Source organism: Nerophis lumbriciformis, linkage group LG19, assembly GCF_033978685.3.
Source record: "Nerophis lumbriciformis linkage group LG19, RoL_Nlum_v2.1, whole genome shotgun sequence".
In the NCBI taxonomy this organism is placed as follows: Eukaryota; Metazoa; Chordata; class Actinopteri; order Syngnathiformes; family Syngnathidae; genus Nerophis; species Nerophis lumbriciformis.
In genome coordinates, this window is record NC_084566.2 from 33,920,207 (window position 1) to 33,946,824 (window position 26,618).

The 26,618-nt window shown below is 41.8% G+C and overlaps 1 protein-coding gene across 1 annotated transcript in view; it reads left to right on the forward strand.

The window, feature by feature from the left end:
* The window catches only part of abca4b (ATP-binding cassette, sub-family A (ABC1), member 4b), a 115,275-nt gene that overhangs the window by 53,210 nt on the left and 35,447 nt on the right, over nucleotides 1-26,618 (forward strand). Inside the window, exons 17-33 of the mRNA XM_061978866.2 lie at nucleotides 1,171-1,393; nucleotides 1,841-2,062; nucleotides 8,266-8,470; nucleotides 8,559-8,651; nucleotides 10,397-10,609; nucleotides 12,456-12,633; nucleotides 12,698-12,829; nucleotides 15,066-15,205; nucleotides 15,276-15,413; nucleotides 15,489-15,670; nucleotides 18,653-18,758; nucleotides 18,828-19,033; nucleotides 20,872-20,929; nucleotides 21,024-21,068; nucleotides 21,192-21,364; nucleotides 25,386-25,510; nucleotides 26,232-26,330. Coding sequence (XP_061834850.1) covers nucleotides 1,171-1,393; nucleotides 1,841-2,062; nucleotides 8,266-8,470; nucleotides 8,559-8,651; nucleotides 10,397-10,609; nucleotides 12,456-12,633; nucleotides 12,698-12,829; nucleotides 15,066-15,205; nucleotides 15,276-15,413; nucleotides 15,489-15,670; nucleotides 18,653-18,758; nucleotides 18,828-19,033; nucleotides 20,872-20,929; nucleotides 21,024-21,068; nucleotides 21,192-21,364; nucleotides 25,386-25,510; nucleotides 26,232-26,330 — 2,538 coding nt within the window. The remainder of the gene's footprint in view (nucleotides 1-1,170; nucleotides 1,394-1,840; nucleotides 2,063-8,265; nucleotides 8,471-8,558; nucleotides 8,652-10,396; nucleotides 10,610-12,455; nucleotides 12,634-12,697; nucleotides 12,830-15,065; nucleotides 15,206-15,275; nucleotides 15,414-15,488; nucleotides 15,671-18,652; nucleotides 18,759-18,827; nucleotides 19,034-20,871; nucleotides 20,930-21,023; nucleotides 21,069-21,191; nucleotides 21,365-25,385; nucleotides 25,511-26,231; nucleotides 26,331-26,618) is intronic.

Here is a 26,618-nt window from a genome sequence, read left to right on the forward strand (position 1 = left end):
GAGGCAGGTAGCGAAAACGAAATTGAAGAAGAAACTGAAGCTATTGAGCCATATCGGTTTGAACCGTATGCAAGCGAAACCGACGAAAAACGACACGACAGCCAGCGACACGGGAGAAAGCGAGGACAAATTTGGCGATCGCCTTCTAACCAAAGATTGGTATGTGTTTGTTTGGCATTAAAGGAAACTAACAACTATGAACTAGGTTTACAGCATATGAAATACATTTGGCAACAACATGCACTTTGAGAGTGCAGACAGCCCAATTTTCATCAATTAATATATTCTGTAGACATACCCTCATCCGCGCTCTTTTCCTGAAAGCTGATCTGTCCAGTTTTGGAGTTGATGTCAGCAGGCCAGGGAAGCTAGGGTCGATATTTTTCTCTTGATTATCTTCGGTGGCATAAGGGACGGTGTGAGCCAAGACATCCAGGGGGTTTAGCTCGCTCGTCTGCGGGAACAAACTGCCGCCATTGCTTGCTGTGCTACCGAGGTCCTTTGTCCCTGAATTGCTCACACACTCCGGCAGATTCAATGGGGGTCTGGCGGCAGATTTCTTTGACTTTATCGTTGGAAATGCATCTGCTTTGAGTGTCGCAGGATATCCACACATTCTTGCCATCTCTGTCGTAGCATAGCTTTCGTCGGTAAAGTGTGCGGAACAAACGTCCAATTTCTTGCCACTTTCGCATCTTTGGGCCACTGGTGCAACTTGAATCCGTCCCTGTTCGTTTTGTTACACCCTCCGACAACACACCGACGAGGCATGATGTCTCCAAGGTACGGAAAACAGTCGAAAAAACGGAAAATAACAGAGCTGATTTGACTCGGTGTTTGAGAAAATGGCGGATTGCTTCCCGATGTGACGTCACGTTGTGACGTCATCGCTCCGAGAGCGAATATTAGAAAGGCGTTTAATTCGCCAAAATTCACCCATTTAAAGTTCGGAAATCGGTTAAAAAAATATATGGTCTTTTTTCTGCAACATCAAGGTATATATTGACGCTTACATAGATCTGGTGATAATGTTCCCCTTTAATAAAAACTACACCAGGAAGTTGCCTACAGCCACAGGCTTCTTGACCCAGCGCTAATTGGCAGTTATTTGCTTTTGTAAACCACCGGTGTACTTTCTTCACGTGCGTCTCATCTACTCCGCCTCCTCAGCTTCATGATCACGCTGAACCGCTGCTTCCCGATGTTCATGGTGTTGGCGTGGATCTACTCGGTGTCCATGACGGTAAAGAGCATCGTGCTGGAGAAGGAGCTGCGCCTCAAGGAGACCCTCAAGGCCATGGGCGTGTCCAACGGCGTCCTCTGGTGGACGTGGTTCATCGACAGCTTTGTCGTGATGGCGGCCAGCACGGCGTTGCTCACCTCCATCATCGTGGTGAGGAACCCGAGCATGGATCGGATAGGTCTTTATTGTCATTGCAACAAGTACAACAAAACTATGTTTTCAGCACAAACCAGTTCAAGATTAGACAAACAAACAGTGTACAGGGTTACAGAACAGGAATGCTGATGGGTCGCCACGAGGCGCCCCGTAAAAGGTGGGAAAAAAGGTAAAACGCTGGGAAAGAAGATGAGTAAAAAAATACAATCTAGACTGGGCTTCAAAGGGAAAAAACCTCCATGCCATGCACACATAAACATGTTAAATTTAATCACGACAACTCGTAACAGAGGGGGGGGGGGGGGAGTTGGGGCCCTGGAGGTCGACTGCTGCTATGAAGCGCTGCCAGCCGTCCATCACCCCGAAAGGGCAATCAAGCGGTAGTGAAGGCGTGCCGTCGGTTCTTAGAAGAAAGCTGATACAGTGCCTGTGTCTTTTCAGGGCGGCAAGGTGCTGAACTACAGCAACCCCCTGTTGGTCTTCTTCTTCCTGCTGACGTTCACGGTGGCCACCATCATGCAGTGCTTCCTCATGAGCGTCTTCTTCAACAAGGCCAACCTGGCGGCGGCGTGCAGCGGCGTGGTCTACTTCACCCTCTACCTGCCCCATGTGCTCTGCGTCACCTGGCAGGACCGCATCACAGCCAACATGAAGCTGGCGGCTGTACGTCCACGACTCAACACAAGTTATTTACCAAACTCGTCTTCATTGTTTAGCCAGGATACTGATTTTAAGTGCATGAAATAACGTAAAAGGAAAACGTATCTCATACATTGGAGACCACAGCAAGAACAGAACGATGTTATAATAACGATAAGGAGGAAACCGCAAAGTCAGCATTAATACCACTGATGAATTGATTGAAAATGCAGCTATTGCCATCTTGAGGAGTTAATATTAGATTTTAGAGGCCCAGGTGGTTGTTAGTAGGGATGTCCCGATCCGAAATTGGTATCCGGTCTGATGTCAGACAAAATTCAAGTATCGAATGACGTCAGCTTACCTGTAAAATCTCTGGTAGAAGCTCGGATACAAGCAGTCCTGCAGCGTGTTTACTTATGCAAAACTTAACATCTACAGTGTTTCCCACAGGACAGGCATCTATTTGTGGTGGTGTGGTTGGGGGGTGGCGGCGGCAGCGGAGATGACCAAGAAGAACGCGGAGTTGGAATATAATTACAACATTTTATTTACATATTTATATACAGATTTGAACAATTAGTGATTAACTGAAATATATTTATTAATTGTGGTTCTTACAAAAAATATATCTTATAAAATATAAAAGCTAAAATGTCTCTTAAAGCTCTGCCCCTTTAATTAGTGAATACTAAATAATTTAACTTTAGCCTACTACTACAACCATATTATTTACCAGCAACATGAAGTGAAACAGAGGCAGAGGTGTCCTGCCACAGTCAGTCAACCTCCTCCTCCTCCTCCTGCTGCTGCTGAACAGGTTGCACCTGTGGTCCGGACTGTAGGCCTACCTCCTCTCCAAGTCGAGCCCTTTTCGGCCGTTGAAAATATTTTTCTATACTCATCTGTGTGAAGGAGTGAACATCCAACATTAGAATGTATTACTAACGAGCAGAACCGCTCTATGTACAGTGCCGTCTAACCTTAAGCGGCAGCAGCTCAACACATGCAGGGTTCAACGTTAAGGTTTTTTTCTACTTGCCCGACTTCTCAAATCTACTTGCCCCAATATTTTTACTTGTCCTGCCTAGGTTTTTTTCTGGCTGTGTAGTGCTCATGGCTTATATCTTACTAAAATTCTTCCCGTTGTTTATTTACAACACTACACAGTATTTATTATTATTATTATTATTATTATTATTATTATTATCTATAATTACATTTAAATGGCATTGCATACATGTAAAAGAAATGCTATTTCACATTATTTGACCAGTAGCAGTTACACTCATCTGAACAGGTCAGCCACCTGTTTAAAGCCCGATCACAGTTGAAATCTTGAAATGAAGGGCCTTTAATGGCCAAAACATTAACCTGGACAACATTTTAACAACTGGTTGGCTCAGATTGTATTCTTTTCATTGCATTCACATGCTGCAGTGGACAATTTAGCTTCAGTCCATGTGTGTTTATTGACAACAGGGTTATAATCTGGACACGTTAGCTCGTCGGTATGAAAACACGTGACTGTTGCTACGTGCGTCTGCCCCGGCCCCCGAGTCAAACAGCGGCGGTGTTAATGAAGCAGCGTCAGGCTGCTCACCGTCAGTGAAACACTCGGTGAAATCGCGGATTAACGTTAAATATATGACGAGCCGTGAGCGATGCAGCTATAACCTATCTACCTATAACCTATATTACCCTCGTATTTTGATCCCGTCCGTCCGTCCCTCTTTTTCTTCTTCTTCTTCTTCTTCTTCTTCTTCTTCTTCTTCTGGCCCACCAGGTGAATTCAGTGCTATTGGCGGAGTTACAATGCATAGTAGGCTACCGCCACCTACTGCACCGGAGTTGTAACTACAAGGTACATTCACAGACAGAGTCCCATTGCTTTTATGAGCGGTCGAGCGAGTCAAAAGCCGAAAAATCCATTTGTGGCGGACGTAATTGTTTCGAGGCGGGCCGCCACAAATAAATGAATGTGTGGGAAACACTGAAAAGTCCTCCGATAAACACACAACGTTGGTCTTTTCTTCTATTTTAGTCAAGTCATTTGCAAAAGGAGAAAATATAGGAGAAATATAATCTTAGAGAAAAATGTAATTTGAAACATTTGTACGCACGTACAACACTTAAAACCTTCAGTATATCGGTATGTGGAATTGAAGTAAAGTTAAAGTACCAATGATTGTCACACACACACACACACTAGGTGTGGTGAAATTTGTCCTCTGCATTTGACCCATCCCCTTGATCACCCCCTGGGAGGTGAGGGGAGCAGTGAGCAGCAGCGGTTGCCGCGCCCGGGTATCAATTTTGGTGATTTAACCCCTAATTCCAACCCTTGATGCTGAGTGCCAAGCAGAGAGGTAATGGGTCCCATTTTTATAGTCTTTGGTATGACCCGGCCGGGGTTTGAACTCACGACCTACCGATCTCAGGGCGGACACTCTTAACCACGAGGCCACTGAGTAGTGTTGCGTTTTGGACCAGTTGTTCCTCCCAGGGAATTCAAGTCACAAGTCGCTCCCAAGCTCTTTACGACACTTAAAGCTGAGTTGAAAAACCACCAGAGACAGAATAGGTATTTTGTAATGTATTTGCAAAGCTTTGCAGATATACATTTGAGACCAGTCCAGCATAGAACATTCTATCGCGCCGCCAAGATGGTCTGTCCCCCCCGACCAAAACCCCTCTCCCCTTAAGTCTCTCTTCCTCCCCCTCTGGCAGTCATGTCTCTCTAGCCAAAACAAATGCTTATTATCTCTCTCTAACATTCCTCACTTCAAGGTTAAGCACACAGTTTTGCAGACAACCAAAAGACCACACTTGGAAGAAAAAACACTAGCTGTTTTGTAATATGATTATGAAATAAAAGAAGTAACACTTAAATTCGGATATATGTAAGTATCCGCCTCCGACAGTAGGTTATTAAATTAAATTGAATTATGGAACAATGTACTAATATGATCCACTTCAAGAAACTCTTCAAACTTAAAGTGTTTACAAAGTACAAAGAAGAAGAACCATGATAAACATTCTGAATTTATCTCATCCATCCATTCATTTTCAAGATAATCTTAGTCATCTCACCATATGAAATATAACTTACTTCACCAAGTATTATTTTTTTTGTTATTACTTATGGAGTATATTGTGAATAAATTGAGAACAGGAAGTGAACAAAAGTTTTAGCAACTGCTATGTAAAGGAAAAAGGGGTAGGATTAAATAAGCTCTGCTTCTTCCTACTCCTTTTCGAGCATGTTGAATAGAGGAACTGGAAATTGTGACGTATCACGTATGCATGCATGTTCCAAATAAACTCAAACTCAAAGGTAAACATTGTAGCTATAGGCTACAAGCAGCTCGCTGCTACACAGCATGAGCACACAACTCAGTGGCCTAGTGGTTAGAGTGTCCGCCCTGAGATCGGTAGGTCGTGAGTTCAAACCCCGGCCGAGTCATACCAAAGACTATAAAAATGGGAGCCATTACCTCCCTGCTTGGCACTCAGCATCAAGGGTTGGAATCGGGGGTTAAATCACCAAAAATGATTCCCGGGCGTGGCCACCGCTGCTGCTCACTGCTCCCCTCACCTCCCAGGGGGTGATCAAGGGTGATGGGTCAAATGCAGAGAATAATTTCGCCACACCTAGTGTGTGTGTGACTATCATTGAAACTTTAACTTTAATAGCACACGAGCTAAACACACGTAACAGGTGTCATTCCATATTGCAGTCTAAAACCTCACATTTGTCAATATAAACAAGTATCAAATAATTATAGTTCCAAGGCAGAAGCGCATCAGAAAGTATCCAGTAACAAACGTGTCTGCATCATTCAACTTACTGCGTTGTGAGCTTAACTTTATTAATCATTGTGACCACCGGGTGTTGCCAAAACACTAATTTACACTTGACTTTAAAAGCATACATTTGCAATAAGGTTAGTGTTTTCAAAACTATCATTGTTTTCTGACTAATATTCTAATATTCCACACTACAAAATAATCAATCAATCAATGTTTATTTATATAGCCCGAAATCACAAGTGTCTCAAAGGGTTGCACAAGCCACAACGACATCCTCGGTTCAGATCCCACATAAGGGCAAGGAAAACTCAACACAGTGGGACGTCGATGTGAATGACTATGAGAAACCTTGGAGAGGACCGCAGATGTGGGTGACCCCCCCCCCCTCTCTCTAGGGGAGACCGAATGCAATGGATATCGAGTGGGTCTGACATAATATTGTGAGAGTCCAGTCCATAGTGGATCTAACATAATATTGTGAGAGTCCAGTCCATAGTGGATCTAACATAATATTGTGAGAGTCCAGTCCATAGTGGATCTAACATAATATTGTGAGAGTCCAGTCCATAGTGGATCTAACATAATAGTGAGAGTCCAGTCCATAGTGGATCTAGTATAATATTGTGAAAGTCCAGTCCATAGTGGATCTAACATAATAGTGTGAGAGTCCAGTCCATATTGGATCTAACATAATAGTGAGAGTCCAGTTTATAGTGGATCTAGTATAATATTGTGAAAGTCCAGTCCATAGTGGATCTAACATAATAGTGTGAGAGTCCAGTTCATAGTGGATCTAACATAGTAGTGTGAGAGTCCAGTCCATAGTGGATCTAACATAATAGTGTGAGAGTCCAATCCATAGTGGATCTAGCATAATAGTGTGAAAGTCCAGTCCAGTCCATAGTGGATCTAACATAATAGTGGGAGTCCAGTCCATAGTGGATCTAACATAATAGTGTGAGAGTCCAGTCCATAGTGGATCTAACATACTAGTGAGAGTCCAGTCCATAGTGGATCTAACATAATAGTGTGAGAGTCCAGTCCATAGTGGATCTAACATAATAGTGGGAGTCCAGTCCATAGTGGATCTAACATAATAGTGTGAGAGTCCAGTTCATAGTGGATCTAACATAATAGTGTGAGAGTCCAGTCCATAGTGGATCTAGCATAATAGTGTGAAAGTCCAGTCCATAGTGGATCTAACATAATAGTGTGAGAGTCCAGTCCATAGTGGATCTAACATACTAGTGAGAGTCCAGTCCATAGTGTATCTAACATAATAGTGTGAGAGTCCAGTCCATAGTGGATCTAACATAATAGTGGGAGTCCAGTCCATAGTGGATCTAACATAATAGTGTGAGAGTCCAGTTCATAGTGGATCTAACATAATAGTGTGAGAGTCCAGTCCATAGTGGATCTAGCATAATAGTGTGAAAGTCCAGTCCATAGTGGATCTAACATAATAGTGGGAGTCCAGTCCATAGTGGATCTAACATAATAGTGTGAAAGTCCAGTCCATAGTGGATCTAACATAATAGTGGGAGTCCAGTCCATAGTGGATCTAACATAATAGTGTGAGAGTCCAGTCCATAGTGGATCTGACATAATAGTGTGAGAGTCCAGTACATAGTGGATCCAACATACTAGTGAGAGTCCAGTCCATAGTGGATCTAACATACTAGTGAGAGTCCAGTCCATAGTGGATCTAACATAATAGTGTGAGAGTCCAGTCCATAGTGGATCCAACATACTAGTGAGAGTCTAGTCCATAGTGGGGCCAGCAGGAGACCATCCCGAGCAGAGACAGGTCAGCAGCGCAGAGATGTCCCCAACCGATGCACAGGCGAGCGGTCCACCCTGGGTCCCGACTCTGGACAGCCAGCACTTCATCCGTGGCCACCGAACCTGTGCCCTCCCCCTCCTTCCACGAGGGAGAGGGGGGCAGAAAAGAAAAGAGACGGCAGATCAACTAGTCTAAAAAGGGGGTCTATTTAAAGGCTAGAGTATACAAATGAGTTTTAAGATGGGACTTAAATGCTTCTACTGAGGTAGCATCTCTAATTGTTACCGGGAGGGCATTCCAGAGTACTGGAGCCCCAATAGAAAACGTTCTATAGCCCGCAGACTTTTTTTGGGCTCTGGGAATCACTAATAAGCCGGAGTTCTTTGAACGCAGATTCCTTGCCGGGACATATGGTACAATACAATCAGTAAGATAGGATGAAGGTAGACCGTGTAGTATCTTAAATAAAACTATGTGTGATTTTTGCTGATATTGTTCCCGATTAACATCAGTATCGGCCAACACCCAAGGCTCCAATATCGGTATCGAATCAGAAGCAAAAAAAGTTGTATTGGGACAAGTTATTTGCACCCAGGGACTCACATGTCTCTCATACGCCTCTGCTGTCCAGAGCCTTTTGTCCCCGGTGGCGTTCGGCTTCGGCACAGAGTACCTGTCTCGCTACGAGGAGCAGGGTTTGGGTTTGCAGTGGGACAACATCCAGACCAGCCCGCTGGAGAAGGACGGCTACTCGTTCCTCACCTCCATACTCATGATGCTGCTGGACGCCGTTCTCTACGCTGTCCTGGCCTGGTACCTGGATACCGTCTTCCCGGGTGGGGCTACTTGAACCTTCTTGGGTCTCAAATGTGCAATTCATGCAAAGACTTTTCTCAATCATATGATGCATCGTGTCCCCTACAGGACAGTATGGCATCGGACGCCCCTTCTACTTCCCTCTGCAGCCGTCCTACTGGCACAACGCTGCACCTGCATCTGCTGGAAGTGACGATGCAGGTTAGAATTATTCTTACCAGCTCACAATTATACCAAAAACAATGCAACCTAAAATGTAAACATGTTCCCGTGGGAAATCATGTACAAACCCTGTTTCCATATGAGTTGGGAAATTGTGTTAGATGTAAATATAAACGGAATGCAATGATTTGCAAATCCTTTTCAACCCATATTCAGTTGAATATGCTACAAAGACAACATATTTGATGTTCAAACTGATAAACATTTTTTTTTTCTTCAAATAATCATTAACTTTAGAATTTGATGGCAGCAACACGTGACAAAGAAGTTGGGAAAGGTGGCAATAAATACTGATAAAGTTGAGGAATGCTCATCAAACACTTATTTGGAACATCCCACAGGTGAACAGGCAAATTGGGAACAGGTGGGTGCCATGATTGGGTATAAAAGTAGATTCCATGAAATGCTCAGTCATTCACAAACAAGGATGGGGCGAGGGTCACCACTTTGTCAACAAATGTGTGAGCAAATTGTTGAACAGTTTAAGAAAAACCTTTCTCAACCAGCTATTGCAAGGAATTTAGGGATTTCACCATCTACGGTCCGTAATATCATCAAAGGGTTCAGAGAATCTGGAGAAATCACTGCACGTAAGCAGCTAAGCCCGTGACCTTCGATCCCTCAGGCGGTACTGCATCAACAAGCGACATCAGTGTGTAAAGGATATCACCACATGGGCTCAGGAACACTTCAGAAACCCACTGTCAGTAACTACAGTTGGTCGCTACATCTGTAAGTGCAAGTTAAAACTCTCCTATGCAAGGCGAAAACCGTTTATCAACAACACCCAGAAACGCCGTCGGCTTCGCTGGGCCTGAGCTCATCTAAGATGGACTGATACAAAGTAGAAAAGTGTTCTGTGGTCTGACGAGTCCACATTTCAAATTGTTTTTGGAAACTGTGGACGTCGTGTCCTCCGGACCAAAGAGGAAAAGAACTATCCGGATTGTTATAGGCGCAAAGTTGAAAAGCCAGCATCTGTGATGGTATGGGGGTGTATTAGTGCCCAAGACATTGGTAACTTACACATCTGTGAAGGCGCCATTAATGCTGAAAGGTACATACAGGTTTTGGAGCAACATATGTTGCCATCCAAGTAACGTTACCATGGACGCCCCTGCTTATTTCAGCAAGACGATGCCAAGCCACGTGTTACATCAACGTGGCTTCATAGTAAAAGAGTGCGGGTACTAGACTGGCCTGCCTGTAGTCCAGACCTGTCTCCCATTGAAAATGTGTGGTGCATTATGAAGCCTAAAATAGCACAACGGAGACCCCCGGACTGTTGAACAACTTAAGCTGTACATCAAGCAAGAATGGGAAAGAATTCCACCTGAGAAGCTTCAAAAATGTGTCTCCTCAGTTCCCAAACGTTTACTGAGTGTTGTTAAAAGGAAAGGCCATGTAACACAGTGGTGAACATGCCCTTTCCCAACTACTTTGGCATGTGTTGCAGCCATAAAATTCTAAATTAATTATTTGCAAAAGAAAAAAAAAAAGTTTCTGAGTTTGAACATCAAATATGTTGTCTTTGTAGTGCATTCAATTGAATATGGGTTGAAAAGGATTTGCAAATCATTGTATTCCGTTTATATTTACATCTAACACAATTTCCCAACTCATATGGAAATGGGGTTTGTAAATAATCTGTGACCTGTAGACGTTGCAGGCAATACCGTAACAAGGAGACGTGCCTTGAAATATCTCTAATGTTCCTCCCTCAGTGCCTTCAGAAGCCGACAAGGCAGAGGAGGATGCGGAGAGCGGCGCACCTGTGCAGAACAACACCTGTAACGGCTCGGCCTGCAGGAAGACCTGCAAGCACCAAAGCAAGAGGGAACGTCTGGAGAGAGAAAAAGAGCGGCTGAGGCGCCAGGAGGAAGAGGAAGAGGAGGCGAAGCCAATTGGAGACAATGAGGACTCAGGAAAGGAAGAAGGTGAGAATAAAAACTCAGGTTCTGGATGCTGTAGTGCTGAGGACACCTAGTGGACAGTCGAGGTGTTATTCTATTTTTTTCCTATACTTTTATTGTCATATTTTCAGAATGTGTTTGTTCTATTTTTGGCCAAAGTAAGAGAAAGAAAACAATCTGAAGTTATTTTTTAATTTTAATGCCATGATTTTACTAGTCCGGCCCCGCGTGTGCACAGATGTATCCCTCCATGCGGCCCCTGAGCTCAAATGAGTTGGATCCAGCAGAAAATAGACATTATAAACAAAGAGAGGTAGCTAACATTCGGTGACCACAGATGAGGCGCTAGCTGTCCAAAGTTGGGACCCACATGGACCACTCATGTTGGGGACGTCTCTGCGCTGCTGACCTGTCTCCACTCAAGATGATCTCCTGCTGGCCCCACTATGGACTGGACTCTCACTATTATGCTAGATCCACTATGGACTGGACTGTCACTATTATGTTTGATCCACTATGGACTAGACTCTCACTATTATGTTAGATCCACTATGGACTGGACTCTCACTATTATATTAGATCCACTATGGACTGGACTTTCACTATTATGTTAGATCCACTATGGACTGGACTCTCGCTATTATGTTAGATCCTCTATGGGCTGGACTCTCACACTATTATGTTAGATCCACTATGGACTGGACTCTCACACTATTATGTTAGATCCACTATGGACTGGACTCTCACACTATTATGTTAGATCCACTATGGGCTGGACTCTCACACTATTATGTTAGATCCACTATGGACTGAACTCTCTCACTATTATGTTAGATCCACTATGGACTGAACTCTCACTATTATGTTAGATCCACTATGGACTGGACTCTCACTATTATGTTAGATCCACTATGGACTGGAGTCTCATACTATTATGTTAAATCCACTATGGACTGGATTCTCACTATTATGTTAGATCCACTATGGACTGAACTCTCTCACTATCATGTTAGATCCACTATGGACTGAACTCTCTCACTATTATGTTAGATCCACTATGGACTGGACTCTCACTATTATGTTAGATCCACTATGGACTGGACTCTCACTATTATGTTAGATCCTCTATGGGCTGGACTCTCACACTATTATGTTAGATCCACTATCGACTGGACTCTCACACTATTATGTTAGATCCACTATGGACTGAACTCTCTCACTATTATGTTAGATCCACTATGGACTGGACTCTCACACTATTATGCTAGATCCACTATGGACTGGACTCTCACAATATTATGTTAGATCCACTATGGACTGGACTCTCCCTATTATGTTAGATCCACTATGGACTGGACTCTCACAGTATTATGTTAGATCCACTATGGACTGGACTCTCCCTATTATGTTAGATCCACTATGGACTGGACTCTCACACTATTATGCTAGATCCACTATGGACTGGACTCTCACACTATTATGTTAGATCCACTATGGACTGGACTCTCACACTATTATGTTAGATCCACTATGGACTGAACTCTCACACTATTATGCTAGATCCACTATGGACTGGACTCTCACACTATTATGTTAGATCCATTCGACGTCCATTGCACCGGTCGCCCAGGGGGTGGGTTCCCACATCTGCGGTCCCCTCCAAGGTTTCTCATTGTCATTCCATTGGGTTGAGTTTTTCCTTGCCCTGATGTGGGATCTGAGCCGAGGATGTCGTTGTGGCTTGTGCAGCCCTTTGAGACACTCGTGATTTAGGGCTATATATGTAATTATTGATTGACTGATTGATTGATAACATAAATTAAATTAAAAATGTAATGACTTTATCAAATTAATTTGCTCCTCTTTGCAGGCCTGCTGTTGTTTGAGGCCGACCCGCTCAGCCTAGCCATGGGGGTGCAGATCCAGGACCTGGTCAAGGTGTTCGACAGAGGCTGTCGTCCGGCCGTCGACCGTCTGAGCCTCAACTTCTACGAGGGACAGATCACGTCCTTCCTGGGACACAACGGCGCCGGAAAAACCACCACCATGTAAAATCTTTATTTTTTTTATTTTTTTTTTAAGGCTTGTGTCGTGAACTTGTCTCCTGTTCAGGTCCATTCTGACCGGACTCTTCCCGCCCACGTCCGGCACCGCTTACATCTACGGAAGAGACATTCGCACGGACATGGACGCCATACGAGCCTCTTTGGGGACGTGTCCTCAGTACAACATCCTCTTCAAACAGTGAGTCACAATTAAGAAATACAAAAATGTAAATATACTGGCATTTTATTAGGTAAACCTGCACGTTTTGAAGCTGCCCTTTAAAAAGGTGATAATACAGTACTCACGTGTTATTGTATTGTAGCAAGTGATGGGCAAGCTACTTGGGGAATGTAATAAGCTCAGCTACAAGTTACTCACGATTAAATGTAGTTTTCCCCAGACAACTGTAGCAAGCTACACTACAAGCTATACAACCAGAAGCTCTTATCTTTGTCTATGTGGTGTCAGATGAAACAAAAATTGAGCTGTTTGGCCACAATACCCAGTTTGGAGGAGAAAAGGTGAGGCCTTTAATCCCAGGAACACCACACCTACCGTCAAGCATGGTGGTGGTAGTATTATGCTCTGGGCCTGTTTTGCTGCCAATGGAATTGGTGCTTTACAGATATATATATATATATATATATATATATATATATATATATATACAAATACATATATATATATACATTTTTATATGTATATATGTATGTATGTATGTATGTATGTACAAACCCCGTTTCCATATGAGTTGGGAAATTGTGTTAGATGTAAATATAGACGGAATACAATGATTTGCAAATCATTTTCAACCCATATTCAGTTGAATATGCTACAAAGACAACATATTTGATGTTCAAACTCATAAACATTTTTTTTTTTTTGCAAATAATCATTAACTTTAGAATTTGATGCCAGCAACACGTGACAAAGAAGTTGGGAAAGGTGGCAATAAATACTGATAAAGTTGAGGAATGCTCATCAAACACTTATTTGGAACATCCCACAGGTGAACAGGCTAATTGGGAACAGGTGGGTGCCATGATTGGGTATAAAAGTAGATTCCATGAAATGCTCAGTCATTCACAAACAAGGATGGGGCGAGGGTCACCACTTTGTCAACAAATGCGTGAGCAAATTGTTGAACAGTTTAAGAAAAACCTTTCTCAACCAGCTATTGCAAGGAATTTAGGGATTTCACCATCTGCGATCCGTAATATCATCAAAGGGTTCAGAGAATCTGGAGAAATCACTGCACGTAAGCAGCTAAGCCCGTGACCTTCAATCCCTCAGGCGGTACTGCATCAACAAGCGACATCAGTGTGTAAAGGATATCACCACATGAGCTCTGGAACACTTCAGAAACCCACTGTCAGTAACTACAGTTTGTTGCTACATCTGTAAGTGCAAGTTAAACTCTCCTATGCAAGGCGAAAACTGTTTATCAACAACACCCAGAAACGCCGTCGGCTTCGCTGAGCCTGAGGTCATCTAAGATAGACTGATACAAAAAGGAAAAGGGTTCTGTGTTCTGACGAGTCCACATTTCAAATTGTTTTTGGAAACTGTGGACGTCGTGTCCTCCGGACCAAAGAGGAAAAGAACCATCCGGATTGTTATAGGCGCAAAGTTGAAAAGCCAGCATCTGTGATGGTATGGGGGTGTATTAGTGCCCAAGACATGGGTAACTTTCACATCTGTGAAGGCGCCATTAATGCTGAAAGGTACATACAGGTTTTGGAGCAACATATGTTGCCATCCAAGCAACGTTACCATGGACGCCCCTGCTTATTTCAGCAAGACAATGCCAAGCCACGTGTTACATCAACGTGGCTTCATAGTAAAAGAGTGCGGGTACTAGACTGGCCTGCCTGTAGTCCAGACCTGTCTCCCATTGAAAATGTGTGGCGCATTATGAAGCCTAAAATACCACAACGGAGACCCCCGGACTGTTGAACAACTTAAGCTGTACATCAAGCAAGAATGGGAAAGAATCCCACCTGAGAAGCTTCAAAAATGTGTCTCCTCAGTTCCCAAACGTTTACTGAGTGTTGTTAAAAGGAAAGGCCATGTAACACAGTGGTGAACATGCCCTTTCCCAACTACTTTGGCACGTGTTGCAGCCATGAAATTCTAAGTTAATAATTATTATTTGCAACAAAAAAAAGTTTATGAGTTTGAACATCAAATATCTTGTCTTTGTAGTGCATTCAACTGAATATGGGTTGAAAAGGATTTGCAAATCATTGTATTCTGTTTATATTTACATCTAACACAATTTCCCAACTCATATGGAAACGGGGTTTGTAAATCGCTTTGAGTCACTAGAGAAAAGTGCTATATAAATATAATTCACTTCACATTTGGGCTTGTAGTGAGAAAAGCGGGTGATTAACTATAAGAACGGCTCTCATGGTTCTCGTTCCTGTCGCAGTCTCACGGTGGAGGAGCACATCCTTTTCTACTCGCTGCTGAAGGGTCGCACCCGAGCGGAGGCGGAGAAGGAGGTGGAGGACATGCTGGTGGACCTGGGCCTGCCTCACAAGAGAGACGACGAGGCGCAGAATCTCTCTGGTGAGAAGACAACGGTGGGGTCGCCATTGTATCTGCAAGAAAAGCCTCCATGCCACCTCTCTCACTGCAGGCGGCATGCAGAGGAAGCTGTCAGTCGCCATGGCGTTTGTTGGCGGGTCGAAGGTGGTCATCCTGGATGAGCCCACCTCAGGAGTGGATCCGTACTCCAGGAGGTCAATCTGGGACCTCCTGTTGAAATACAGATCTGGTACGTATACTGCAGAAGTCGGACATCATTGTAAATCTCCGTGAAATAACAGTAACATGTATGGTTGGGGTGCAGGTCGCACGGTGATCCTGTCCACGCATCACATGGACGAGGCCGACCTGTTGAGTGACCGCATCGCCATCATCTCCAGAGGCCAGCTGCACTGCTGCGGATCGCCGCTCTTTCTCAAGAACTGCTTCGGCGCCGGCTTCTACCTAACGTTGGTGCGCCGCATGAAGGACCTCAAGAAGAAGGAGGTGGGCTGGTCATCATGTAAAGTCTATTGCTTCTACTCTGCTGCTGTTCTTTGTCATATTTAGAATCACAATCATTATTGGTATAGGCAGTAGACATTTATAGGCCAAAAAATATATAGACATGTGATTTGCTAGATCCACTATGGACTGGACTCTCACTATTATGTTAGATCCACTATGGACTGGACTCTCACACTATTATGTTAGATCCACTATGGACTGGACTCTCACTATTATGTTAGATCCACTATGGACTGGACTCTCACACTATTATGTTAGTTCCACTATGAACTGGACTTTCACACTATTATGTTAGATCCACTATGGACTGGACTCTCACACTATTATGTTAGATCTACTATGGACTAGACTCTCACACTATTATGTTAGAACTACTATGGACTGGACTCTCACACTATTATGCTAGATCCACTATGAACTGGACTCTCACAATATTATGTTAGATCCACTGAACTAGACTCTCACACTATTATGTTAGATCTACTATGGACTAGACTCTCACACTATTATGCTAGATCCACTATGAACTGGACTCTCACAATATTATGTTAGATCCACTGAACTAGACTCTCACACTATTATGTTAGATCCACTATGGACTGGACTCTCACACTATTATGTTAGATCCACTATGGACTGGACTCTCACTATTATGTTAGAACCACTATGGACTGGACTCTCACTATTATGTTAGATCCACTATGGACTGGAGTCTCACAATATTATGTTAGATACACTATGGACTGGACTTTCACACTATTATGTTAGATCCACTATGGACTGGACTCTCACAATATTATGTTAGATCCACTATGAACTGGACTCTCACAATATTATGTTAGAATCACTATGGACTGGACTCTCACCCTAGTATGTTAGATCCACTATGGACTGGACTCTCACACTATTATGCTAGATCCACTATGGACCGGACTCTCACTACTATCTTAGATCCACTATGGACTGGACTCTCACAATATTATGCTAGATCCACTATAGACTGGACTCTCACAATATTATGCTAGATCCACTATGGACTGGACTCTCACACTATTATGCTAGATCCACTGTGGACTGGACTCTCACATTATTATGTTAGATCCACTATGGACTGGACTCTCACACTATTATGTTAGATCCACTATGGACTGGACTCTCACACTATTAACTAGATCCACTATGGACTGGACTCTCACACTATTATGTTAGATCCACTATGGACTGGACTCTCACACTATTAAGTTAGATCCACTATGGACTGGACTCTCACACTATTATGTTAGATCCACTATGGACTGGACTCTCACGCTATTATGTTAGATCCACTATGGGCTGGACTCTCACTATTATGTTAGATCCACTATGGACTGGACTCTCACACTATTATGTTAGTTCCACTATGAACTGGACTTTCACACTATTATGTTAGATCCACTATGGACTGGACTCTCACACTATTATGTTAGATCTACTATGGACTGGACTCTCACTATTATGTTAGATCTACTATGGACTAGACTCTCACACTATTATGCTAGATCCACTATGAACTGGACTCTTACAATATTATGTTAGATCCACTGAACTAGACTCTCACACTATTATGTTAGATCCACTATGGACTGGACTCTCACTATTATGTTAGAACCACTATGGACTGGACTCTCACTATTATGTTAGATCCACTATGGACTGGAGTCTCACAATATTATGTTAGATCCACTATGGACTGGACTTTCACACTATTATGTTAGATCCACTATGGACTGGACTCTCACAATATTATGTTAGATCCACTATGGACTGGACTCTCACAATATTATGTTAGAATCACTATGGACTGGACTCTCACCCTAGTATGTTAGATCCACTATGGACTGGACTCTCACACTATTATGCTAGATCCACTATGGACTGGACTCTCACTACTATGTTAGATCCACTATGGACTGGACTCTCACAATATTATGCTAGATCCACTATAGACTGGACTCTCACAATATTATGCTAGATCCACTATGGACTGGACTCTCACACTATTATGCTAGATCCACTATGGACTGGACTCTCACACTATTATGTTAGATCCACTATGGACTGGACTCTCACACTATTAAGTTAGATCCACTATGGACTGGACTCTCACACTATTATGTTAGATCCACTATGGACTGGACTCTCACGCTATTATGTTAGATCCACTATGGACTGGACTCTCACACTATTATGTTAGATCCACTATGGACTGGACTCTCACACTATTATGTTAGATCCACTATGGACTGGACTCTCACACTATTATGTTAGATCCACTATGGACTGGACTCTCACACTATTAACTAGATCCACTCGATGTCCATTGCACCGGTCGCCCATCTGCGGTTCTCTCCACATCTGCGGTCCTCTCCAAGGTTTCTCATTGTCATCCCATAGGGTTGAGTTTTTTCAGTATAGACTTAAGACTTAGACAAAATTTATTGATCCACAAGGGAAATTGTTCCACACAGTAGCTCAGTTTCAAAGGGTAAGGATGGAAAGGATAATGCAGGTATAAAGTAGACAAAAAATGTACCATAGCAGCAATATAAAATATATATGTAATATTTACATATTATATATACAGTATATAGTATATACTGATATATTATATCAGTATATAGTCCAGTCCATATATTATATTTTTATATAATATATACAATATTTAACAAATCCCAATTACCATCAGAATCAGAAATACTTTATTAATCCCAGAGGGGAAATTGAAATTTTCAGCACAGTCCCATTCAAGAGCAGACAAACATTACAGGGAGACAGAACAGGATCAAACATGACAGGGAGACAGAACAGGATCAAACATTACAGGGAGACAGAACAGGATCAAACATTACAGGGAGACAGAACAGGATCAAACATTACAGGTAGACAGAACAGGATCAAACATTACATTGCTTTTTCCATCAGAACGACTGTGACTGCGCCTCCGACTGTTCCTGCTCCTGCTCCATTTGTACCAGCTACAAGGACCAGTCCCAGAACCAGTTTAAGAACGCAGAACGGGTTCTAGATGGTGAGGCACAGGGTCCGGTCTTGGTTTGGATCACAACCGTATGATAACGAACCTTCCCGATAATCTCAGGGGACATCGCCAGCATCACCGGCCTCATCCACCACCACGTCCCCGAAGCCAAGCTGATCGAGGTCATAGGCCAGGAGCTCACCTTCCTGCTACCCAACCGCGGCTTCAAGCACCGCGCCTACGCCAGCCTCTTCCGAGAGCTGGAGGAGACTCTGGCTGACATGGGCCTCAGCAGCTTTGGCATCTCAGACACGTCCCTGGAGGAGGTATGACTTTACACGTCTAGTTCGTGGCGGTTACGTTCCATTTCTGCCCCTCCAGATAGTTTCATCAAACTATTTTTCTATTGAAATGATCATAAAATTCTGCAGCGTCTTTTCCCCTGCAGATAACGCCATCGAACCACTTTCTAAGTTATCAGAACAATCTTGGAGCAGTATTTTCCCCTGCAAATTCGCCATCAAACCGCGTTCTATTTAAATTACCACAAAAATCCGGTAGCACTTTTTCCCCTCTACAAATAAAACCACTTACTCGGGAAAAGCCTTATCCCTGCAGCTATAGCCGCCCTAAACAGCAGGCCTGGCCGACCTGTCTGACAAGCCTGTAAATGTGTTGGTCATGTATGATGTCTTTTTGTTATTTTTGTTTGTGATGTGTAATGTCTATTGTTTGAATGTACGCACTGCAAAAACTGAAATCTAAGTAATATTAAATATCTCAAATAAGGGTGATATTTGCTTATTTTTTGTCTAAGATCATTCTTCTCACTAAGCAGATTTTATGTTAGAGTTTTACTTGTTTTAAGTGTTTTGGTCCTAAATGATCTCAGTAAGATATTACAGCTTGTTGCTGAGATTTGATGACCTATATTGAGTAAAACATGCTTGAAACTAGAATATCAACTGTTGCAAAGCTGTGTCATCAACACTCACAAGTATAAAACTACTTTTTTAAAGTAATCATTTCTTATTTCAAGCATGAAATAAAAAATCATGACTTTGACACAATTGTGTCTCATAATTAAAACAGATGACAGCCAAATGGACTTTGCTGTTTTATTTTCAATGAAACAATAGAAAAGATGTACTCTTTTAGTAGTACAGTTGGCACAGTACAGTAAACTGACAGTTATTATTTAAACATTTGACATTTCAAACAATTTTGAACAGAAATAGTTAATGCACATTCAGATAAATTCTTCAATATTACAATAAAAAAAAAAATTGGCCGGGGGCCAGGCTGTAAATAAATATATATATATATATATATATATATATATATATATATATATATATATATATATACGTGTATATATATACACATATATATATATATATATATATATATATATATATATATATATATATATATATATACTGTATATATATACACATATATATATATATATATATATATATATATATTCCTTGCGCATAATTGACTGAAAGAACACGCACTTGGCGCGATGATGTCATGTTATCGATGGAAAAATGCATTTTTAGACAATATGATTTGCCTGAGCGGCTAGGAGACCCCGAGAGTAACAAGCGGTTGCCTTGTTGCCTTTAGTTTAAGAACAATAAACTAGTTTTTAGTATAAGTTTGCTGGTTTCAAGAAATGTAATGCCGAGCGCATATCATTATGTCAAGATAATGGCACTAGCATTTACTTCATTTAAGAATATTTTTCAACACGTTTTGGAAAGTCTTGACAAGCCGAATTTTCTTGTTCTATTGGCAGATAATTTTGCTTAGTTCAAATAAAATACCCCTCATTTTTTTATTTTTTCCCCTTGTTTTTGAACACTGACTTTTTGCAGTGCGGCAGTGAAAATGAATTTCCCCAACGGGGACCAATAAATCTAAATCAATCAATCAAATAAGTTACCATTTAAAAAAAAAAAAAAAAAAAACACAATTGAAAGCAGAGCTGGGCAGTGAACGTATACATTAATTTCATGTTAATAATTTTATTTAGATACAATATATTTTTATATTTGTACCACAATATTTAATTTGTCTATAATATACTGTATGTATTATAAATTTTTCTGATATATTATATTTTATTACTTTTTAAAAATGCATTTTTATGTTGCAGATATTCATAAAAGTGACAGCCAGCGGCGAAGCAGCAGCAACCAACGCCGCCACTGCAGGTCAATACCATCACTTACCTTTTCCCCCCGTGTTAGCCACTTATGTGTGCTCATCTGTGTTCTCCCCTACATCCCTGTGACCTTTCGCCTGTAGAAGAGTGGATGTTGCAGCGGAGAAAAAATGAATGTGAAGATGAAGGTCAGACATTTAGGGGGGGAAAACAATGCCTTGCTCACCGTTGCTGTTCACGAATCAATTTTCCGCTTCCTCTCTGCGCCTCGTTTGATTTCTAACGTGTTTTTAACGCTTCTCCGTCCGCAGAGCGCTATGACGCCACACAAGCCAGCGCCGTTATCCACACGGTGTCGGACTGCAGCGACGGCAAGGGGTCAACCCAGGTCAAAGGGCCGACGCTCATCCTCAAGCAGTTTCACGCTCTGCTGGTCAAGAGGTTCCATCACGCCACCAGGAGCCGCAAAGACTTTGTGGCGCAGGTGCTGACAAACCACATCCGTTCCTAATGTTTTTCAGATGTAAACTGCAAATATGACGTGGATTGGAATCCAGATCATGATCTGGTTACTTCATTTCCTCTTGCATCTTTTTTAAAGCTAAGCACCAAATTTCAACAAAAGCCATTCTTCAATTATTTGAGTTAGACATTTGTAGAACCAGATCCAAAATCCTGATTCCATCTAAAACTAGATTTATTTCGATTGTCCCTTAGGCATGTTCATGGGCAATCCGGAAACTACACACCAAATTTGAAATCCGCTCAATGTCCAAATTACAAAATTCGAATAAGCAGTAGAAAATGGATGGATGGATGGAGTTACAACCAGATTTAGTTAGTTAGTTTAGTTTATTATTTCTTCGGTCAGTGGTCAACAAAATAAACAAACAGTTTTACATTCATAAATTGACAATTTTACAGACCGAAAGGGTTTAGGCTGAAGTTGAGCACTTATTTCGCCTAGCCCTATAAACCAGGGGTCGGCAATTAATTTTTACCGGGGACCGCATGAGCAACCCGAGCACTGCTGGAGGGCCACATCGATAATATTTCAATTAAATTTTACTCAATATTATGTTTGATATACCGTAAGATAAATAATAATAATAATAATAATTTCATTTAACCTAACTTAACTTTATAAAAAAGCAGATTGCTTTTGATGGTTTTATTTTTAACACTGTCTTACACAACACTACATGATGTATAATACAATGCAAAAATGTCAATTTCTGCACAGAGTTAATTTCTGTCACTTTATCCTGCATCCTCTTTAAAAGTCCAACATTTTTCCCTGTCATTATTGGACAACCATCTGTTGTCACACCTGCCAGCTTGTCCCATTTCAGTCTTAACATGTCAAAACACGCATTTACCTCTGTGAACAAGTCATTACCTGTGGTTGTCCCTTAAATTGACTGCATGGCAAAGTCGGCCGTTCTGTTCTTCAGCTGAAGCTCCAAGTTTCCAGCGATGGCCTCAACCCGCCGCGTCACAGTGCGTCGGGAGAGTGACACGTTCTCAAATGCACAGAGTCCAATAAGCACTCCTTAATAAACTCTCCGTCAGAAAACGCCTTACCTTTTCTGGCGATTTTGTGAGGAATGACGAAACTTGTCCTGACGGCTGCATCTCTGGGGGTGTGAAATTTGGCAAAAAGTCCTTGTTGGGTTTGCAGTTTTACCATCAGCCTCCCTTGCGCGCGCTTCATCAGACATATTCCGGTATTTTTCCTCGTGCTTCGTCGTGTAGTGGCGATTCAAATGATATTCTTTAAACACAGCAACCTGTGTACCACAATTTAAGCACACGGCTTTACCTTTAATTTCTGTAAATAAATACTTGGCAGTCCATTTCTTGTTGAAAACACGCCATTCGTCATCAACTTTTCTTTTTTTAGCGTGAGCTGACATCTCGGGGGTAACCGGGCATCACTTATCGCTGTGCACCTTTACTCGCAGGTTACACACGGACATATGTCCATAAATAACACTTTTCAAAATAAAAGCAGCACAGTTGTATTGCACACTTGACAAAGATACTTTTTTAAATGTATTTTGTAATTCATGATTGGCCTCACGCGGGCCGGACAGGGACTCACAATGCCCAGGTCTGCTATAAACAATCTCAAATACATGATGTAGTAAAACCAGGAGACATCGGGCTCTGATCTTGAGCTTCATAGAAATGTGAAATTTCCTTTACACCACATATTATAAATACACCTTGTACACAGCATAAACACTGTTCAAATATATAGACAGTAAAGACAGACAGTTGTGAATTATCCCTGTTCACGTGTTGGTTAAATATTTGTACCAATAATATAATATATACAAACACTTATACTTGTATTATCATTCATGTTTTGTAACAAACATCGATCATAGTATTAGCTACTGGTGTTGATTCAAGAGCGATATATTTCTCTAAGACAGTGGTCTTAAAGTTTTGTTTAATCACTATCCAAATTCATATCCAGATGTCAGGATGGCCGAGTGGTCTAAAGCGCCAGACTCAAGGTCACACCTTCCCTGCTTGGGAATTTAGGTCTCCAGTTGGGGTCGTGCGTTCAAATCCCACTTCTGACATTGGACTTTTACCATGAATTGATTAACGTGGACCCCGACTTAAAGAAGTTGAAAAACTTATTCGGGTGTTACCATTTAGTGGTCAATTGTACGGAATATGTACTGTACTGTGCAATCTACTAATACAAGTTTCAATCAATCAATCAATCCAAAGTTATTCTGACTGGCCTTTTAATTTAGCCTTTGTAATCATGTGGCTCCTTACTACATTTAATCAAAATCCATATCCATGTCCATATTACAAAAATGATTCAGAACTAGACACAGATTTAGATGCATATAATACATTTTTTTATTGTGTTTTTGATCTGTAGTTTGGTAATCCCAAAGCTAAAAATTTGACAACTTTATGAGTAGTCTAATTAAAAAAAGGATCTGGATTTTTTAATCCAGAGTCTGGTGCCAAATCCGGATATAAACTGTAAATCTGTCCTACGGTAATCATGTAGATCAGGGGTGTCAAACTCAAATACAGAGTGGGCCAAAATTTAAAACTGAACAAAGCCGCGGGCCAAGGTTGAACAAGTTAACCTTTTAATAGGGACCCAAACAAGTTTTGCATTGAATATTGAACAAGCAAGGCTTATATAACTTTATAGTGACATGCAAAATCCAGTTTCAAATAATAAAAATTTAATGTCTCTTTTCTATTTGCAGCCTTCTGAGGTAAATATCAACATTAACTTTTTCCACAGGCTAATAAATTTGAAAATAAAATAACAATGAATAAAACAACCATTCAGGACTTTAAACTGCTCAGTTTGCGACACACTGATCTAATCTGATGTGCCCAAGCCAGATACCTGCCATCTTTTCTTGGATGCTAGTTCATTAATGTCGGGCCTCAGGCTTTGAGCTGAGGCAACCTTCATTATCGAACGAATGATAAATAAATAAATGGGTTATACTTGTATAGCGCTTTTCTACCTTCAAGGTACTCAAAGCGCTTTGACAGTATTTCCACATTTACCCATTCACACACACATTCACACACTGATGGCGGGAGCTGCCATGCAAGGCGCTAACCAGCAGCCATCAGGAGCAAGGAGTGAAGTGTCTTGCCCAAGGACACAACGGACGTGACTAGGATGGTAGAAGGTGGGGATTGAACCCCAGTAACCAGCAACCCTCCGATTGCTGGCACGGCCACTCTACCAACTTCGCCACGTTCATCAGTCATTATATCTCGTCCACCCGGACCACAGTCTTGGGGGCGTGCCTTAAATTACTGCCTTTAACGTACTCTACGAGCTATCGTCACGTCCGCTTTTCATCCATTCTAACCCTCGTTCAGACCCAGTCACAAGATATGTGCGGCTTCTGTGCGCACACACACGAGTGAATGCAACTCATACTTCATCAACAGCGATACAGGTTACACTGAGGGTGCCAGTATAAAAAACTTTAACACTGTTAGAAATATACGCCACACTGTGAACCCACACCAAACAAGAATGACAAACACATTTCGGGAGAACATCTGCACTGTAATAACATAAACACAACAGAACAAATACCCAGAATCCTTTGCAGCACTAACTCTTCTGGGAGTTAGTGCTGCCAAATTTGGCCCGCGGGCCAGAGTTTGACACCCATGATGTAGATGCTCATTTTTGAGTTATACATGAATCCAATTTACAAAAAGGATTTTGAACCAAATCCAAAATCTATATTCTCTCACAATATTATGCTAGATCCACTCGACGTCCTTTGCACCGGTCGCCCGGTTTCTCATTGTCATCCCATTGGGTTGAGTTTTTTCTTGCCCTGATGTGTGATCTGAGCCGAGGATGTCGTTGTGGCTTGTGCAGCCCTTTGAGACACTCGTGATTTAGGGCTATACAAATAAACTTTGATTGATACATTAAAAGTTAATTTGACTGAAGCTTCACAAGTGGTTCTGTCTTTCAGATTGTCCTCCCGGCCAGCTTTGTCCTCATCGCACTTATCTTCACCACCGTCGTTCCTCCATTCGGAGAGTACCCCAGTCTCACTTTGACCCCCTGGATGTACGGACCACAGGTTACCTTCTTCAGGTCAGACACCCCATGTTTGTTCCCTTAAAGGGGAATTGCACTTGTTTTCGGAATTTTGCCTATTGTTTACAATCATTATGAAAGACATGACTACGGATACATTTTTAAAAAAATGCATTCTGAATATTTAATCAATGTAAAAGTCCGCTTACAGCGGAGCCAACGGCAGCTCCACTATTTCGCCCATAAAAATTCTATAAATAATCATTTAAAAATCGCCAACATACTCCATTTACATTTCCTGACTTGAATATCAACCAACTATTAGTGATATTGTTATTATTATTATTATAAGCGCTAACGCAGATAAACTATTTATAGCGGCAACGTAATCACTTCTGTCTCTCCCTGTCTTTACATCATCAAGTGGTTCTGGATCAGGGGTGTCAAACGTACCACCCGAGGGCCGGATCAGGCCCGCGAAAAGGTTTTATCCGGCCCACGGAATGAGTTTGCTAAGTATAAAAAATTAACCTGAAATTTTTGAATGAAAGAAACTGCTGTTCTAAATGTGTCCACTAGATGTCACAATAGCAATTATTGGAAACTCAAGACAGCCATGACATTATGTTATTTACAAGTGTATGTAAACTTTTGACCACGGCTGTACCTGTATTTTCTCTCACGCCCCGTCTCCATGACAACTATTTGAGAAGCACTGCATGATTAGTATGGCGAATATTCCTATGGACCTCAGCTGGTTCGTGTCTTCTCATTGCAGCAACGAACGACCTTCTGACCCGACAATGAGGCACTTCACTGAGCGCTTCCTCACAAAACCAGGTCTCGGAACCCGCTGCATGCAGGGGGAACCCCTAGGGTGAGTGATATCAGTTTTAGATCAGTACTTAATTGATAATCTTTAAAGGGGAACATTATCACAATTTCAGAAGGGTTAAAACCATTAAAAATCAGTTCCCAGTGGCTTATTTTATTTTTCGAAGTTTTTTTCAAAATTTTACCCATCACGCAATATCCCTAAAAAAAGCTTCAAAGTGCCTGATTTTAACCATCGTTATATACACCCGTCCATTTTCCTGTGACGTCACATAGTGATGCCGAAACAAACAAACATGGCGGATAGAACAGCAAATTATAGCGACATTAG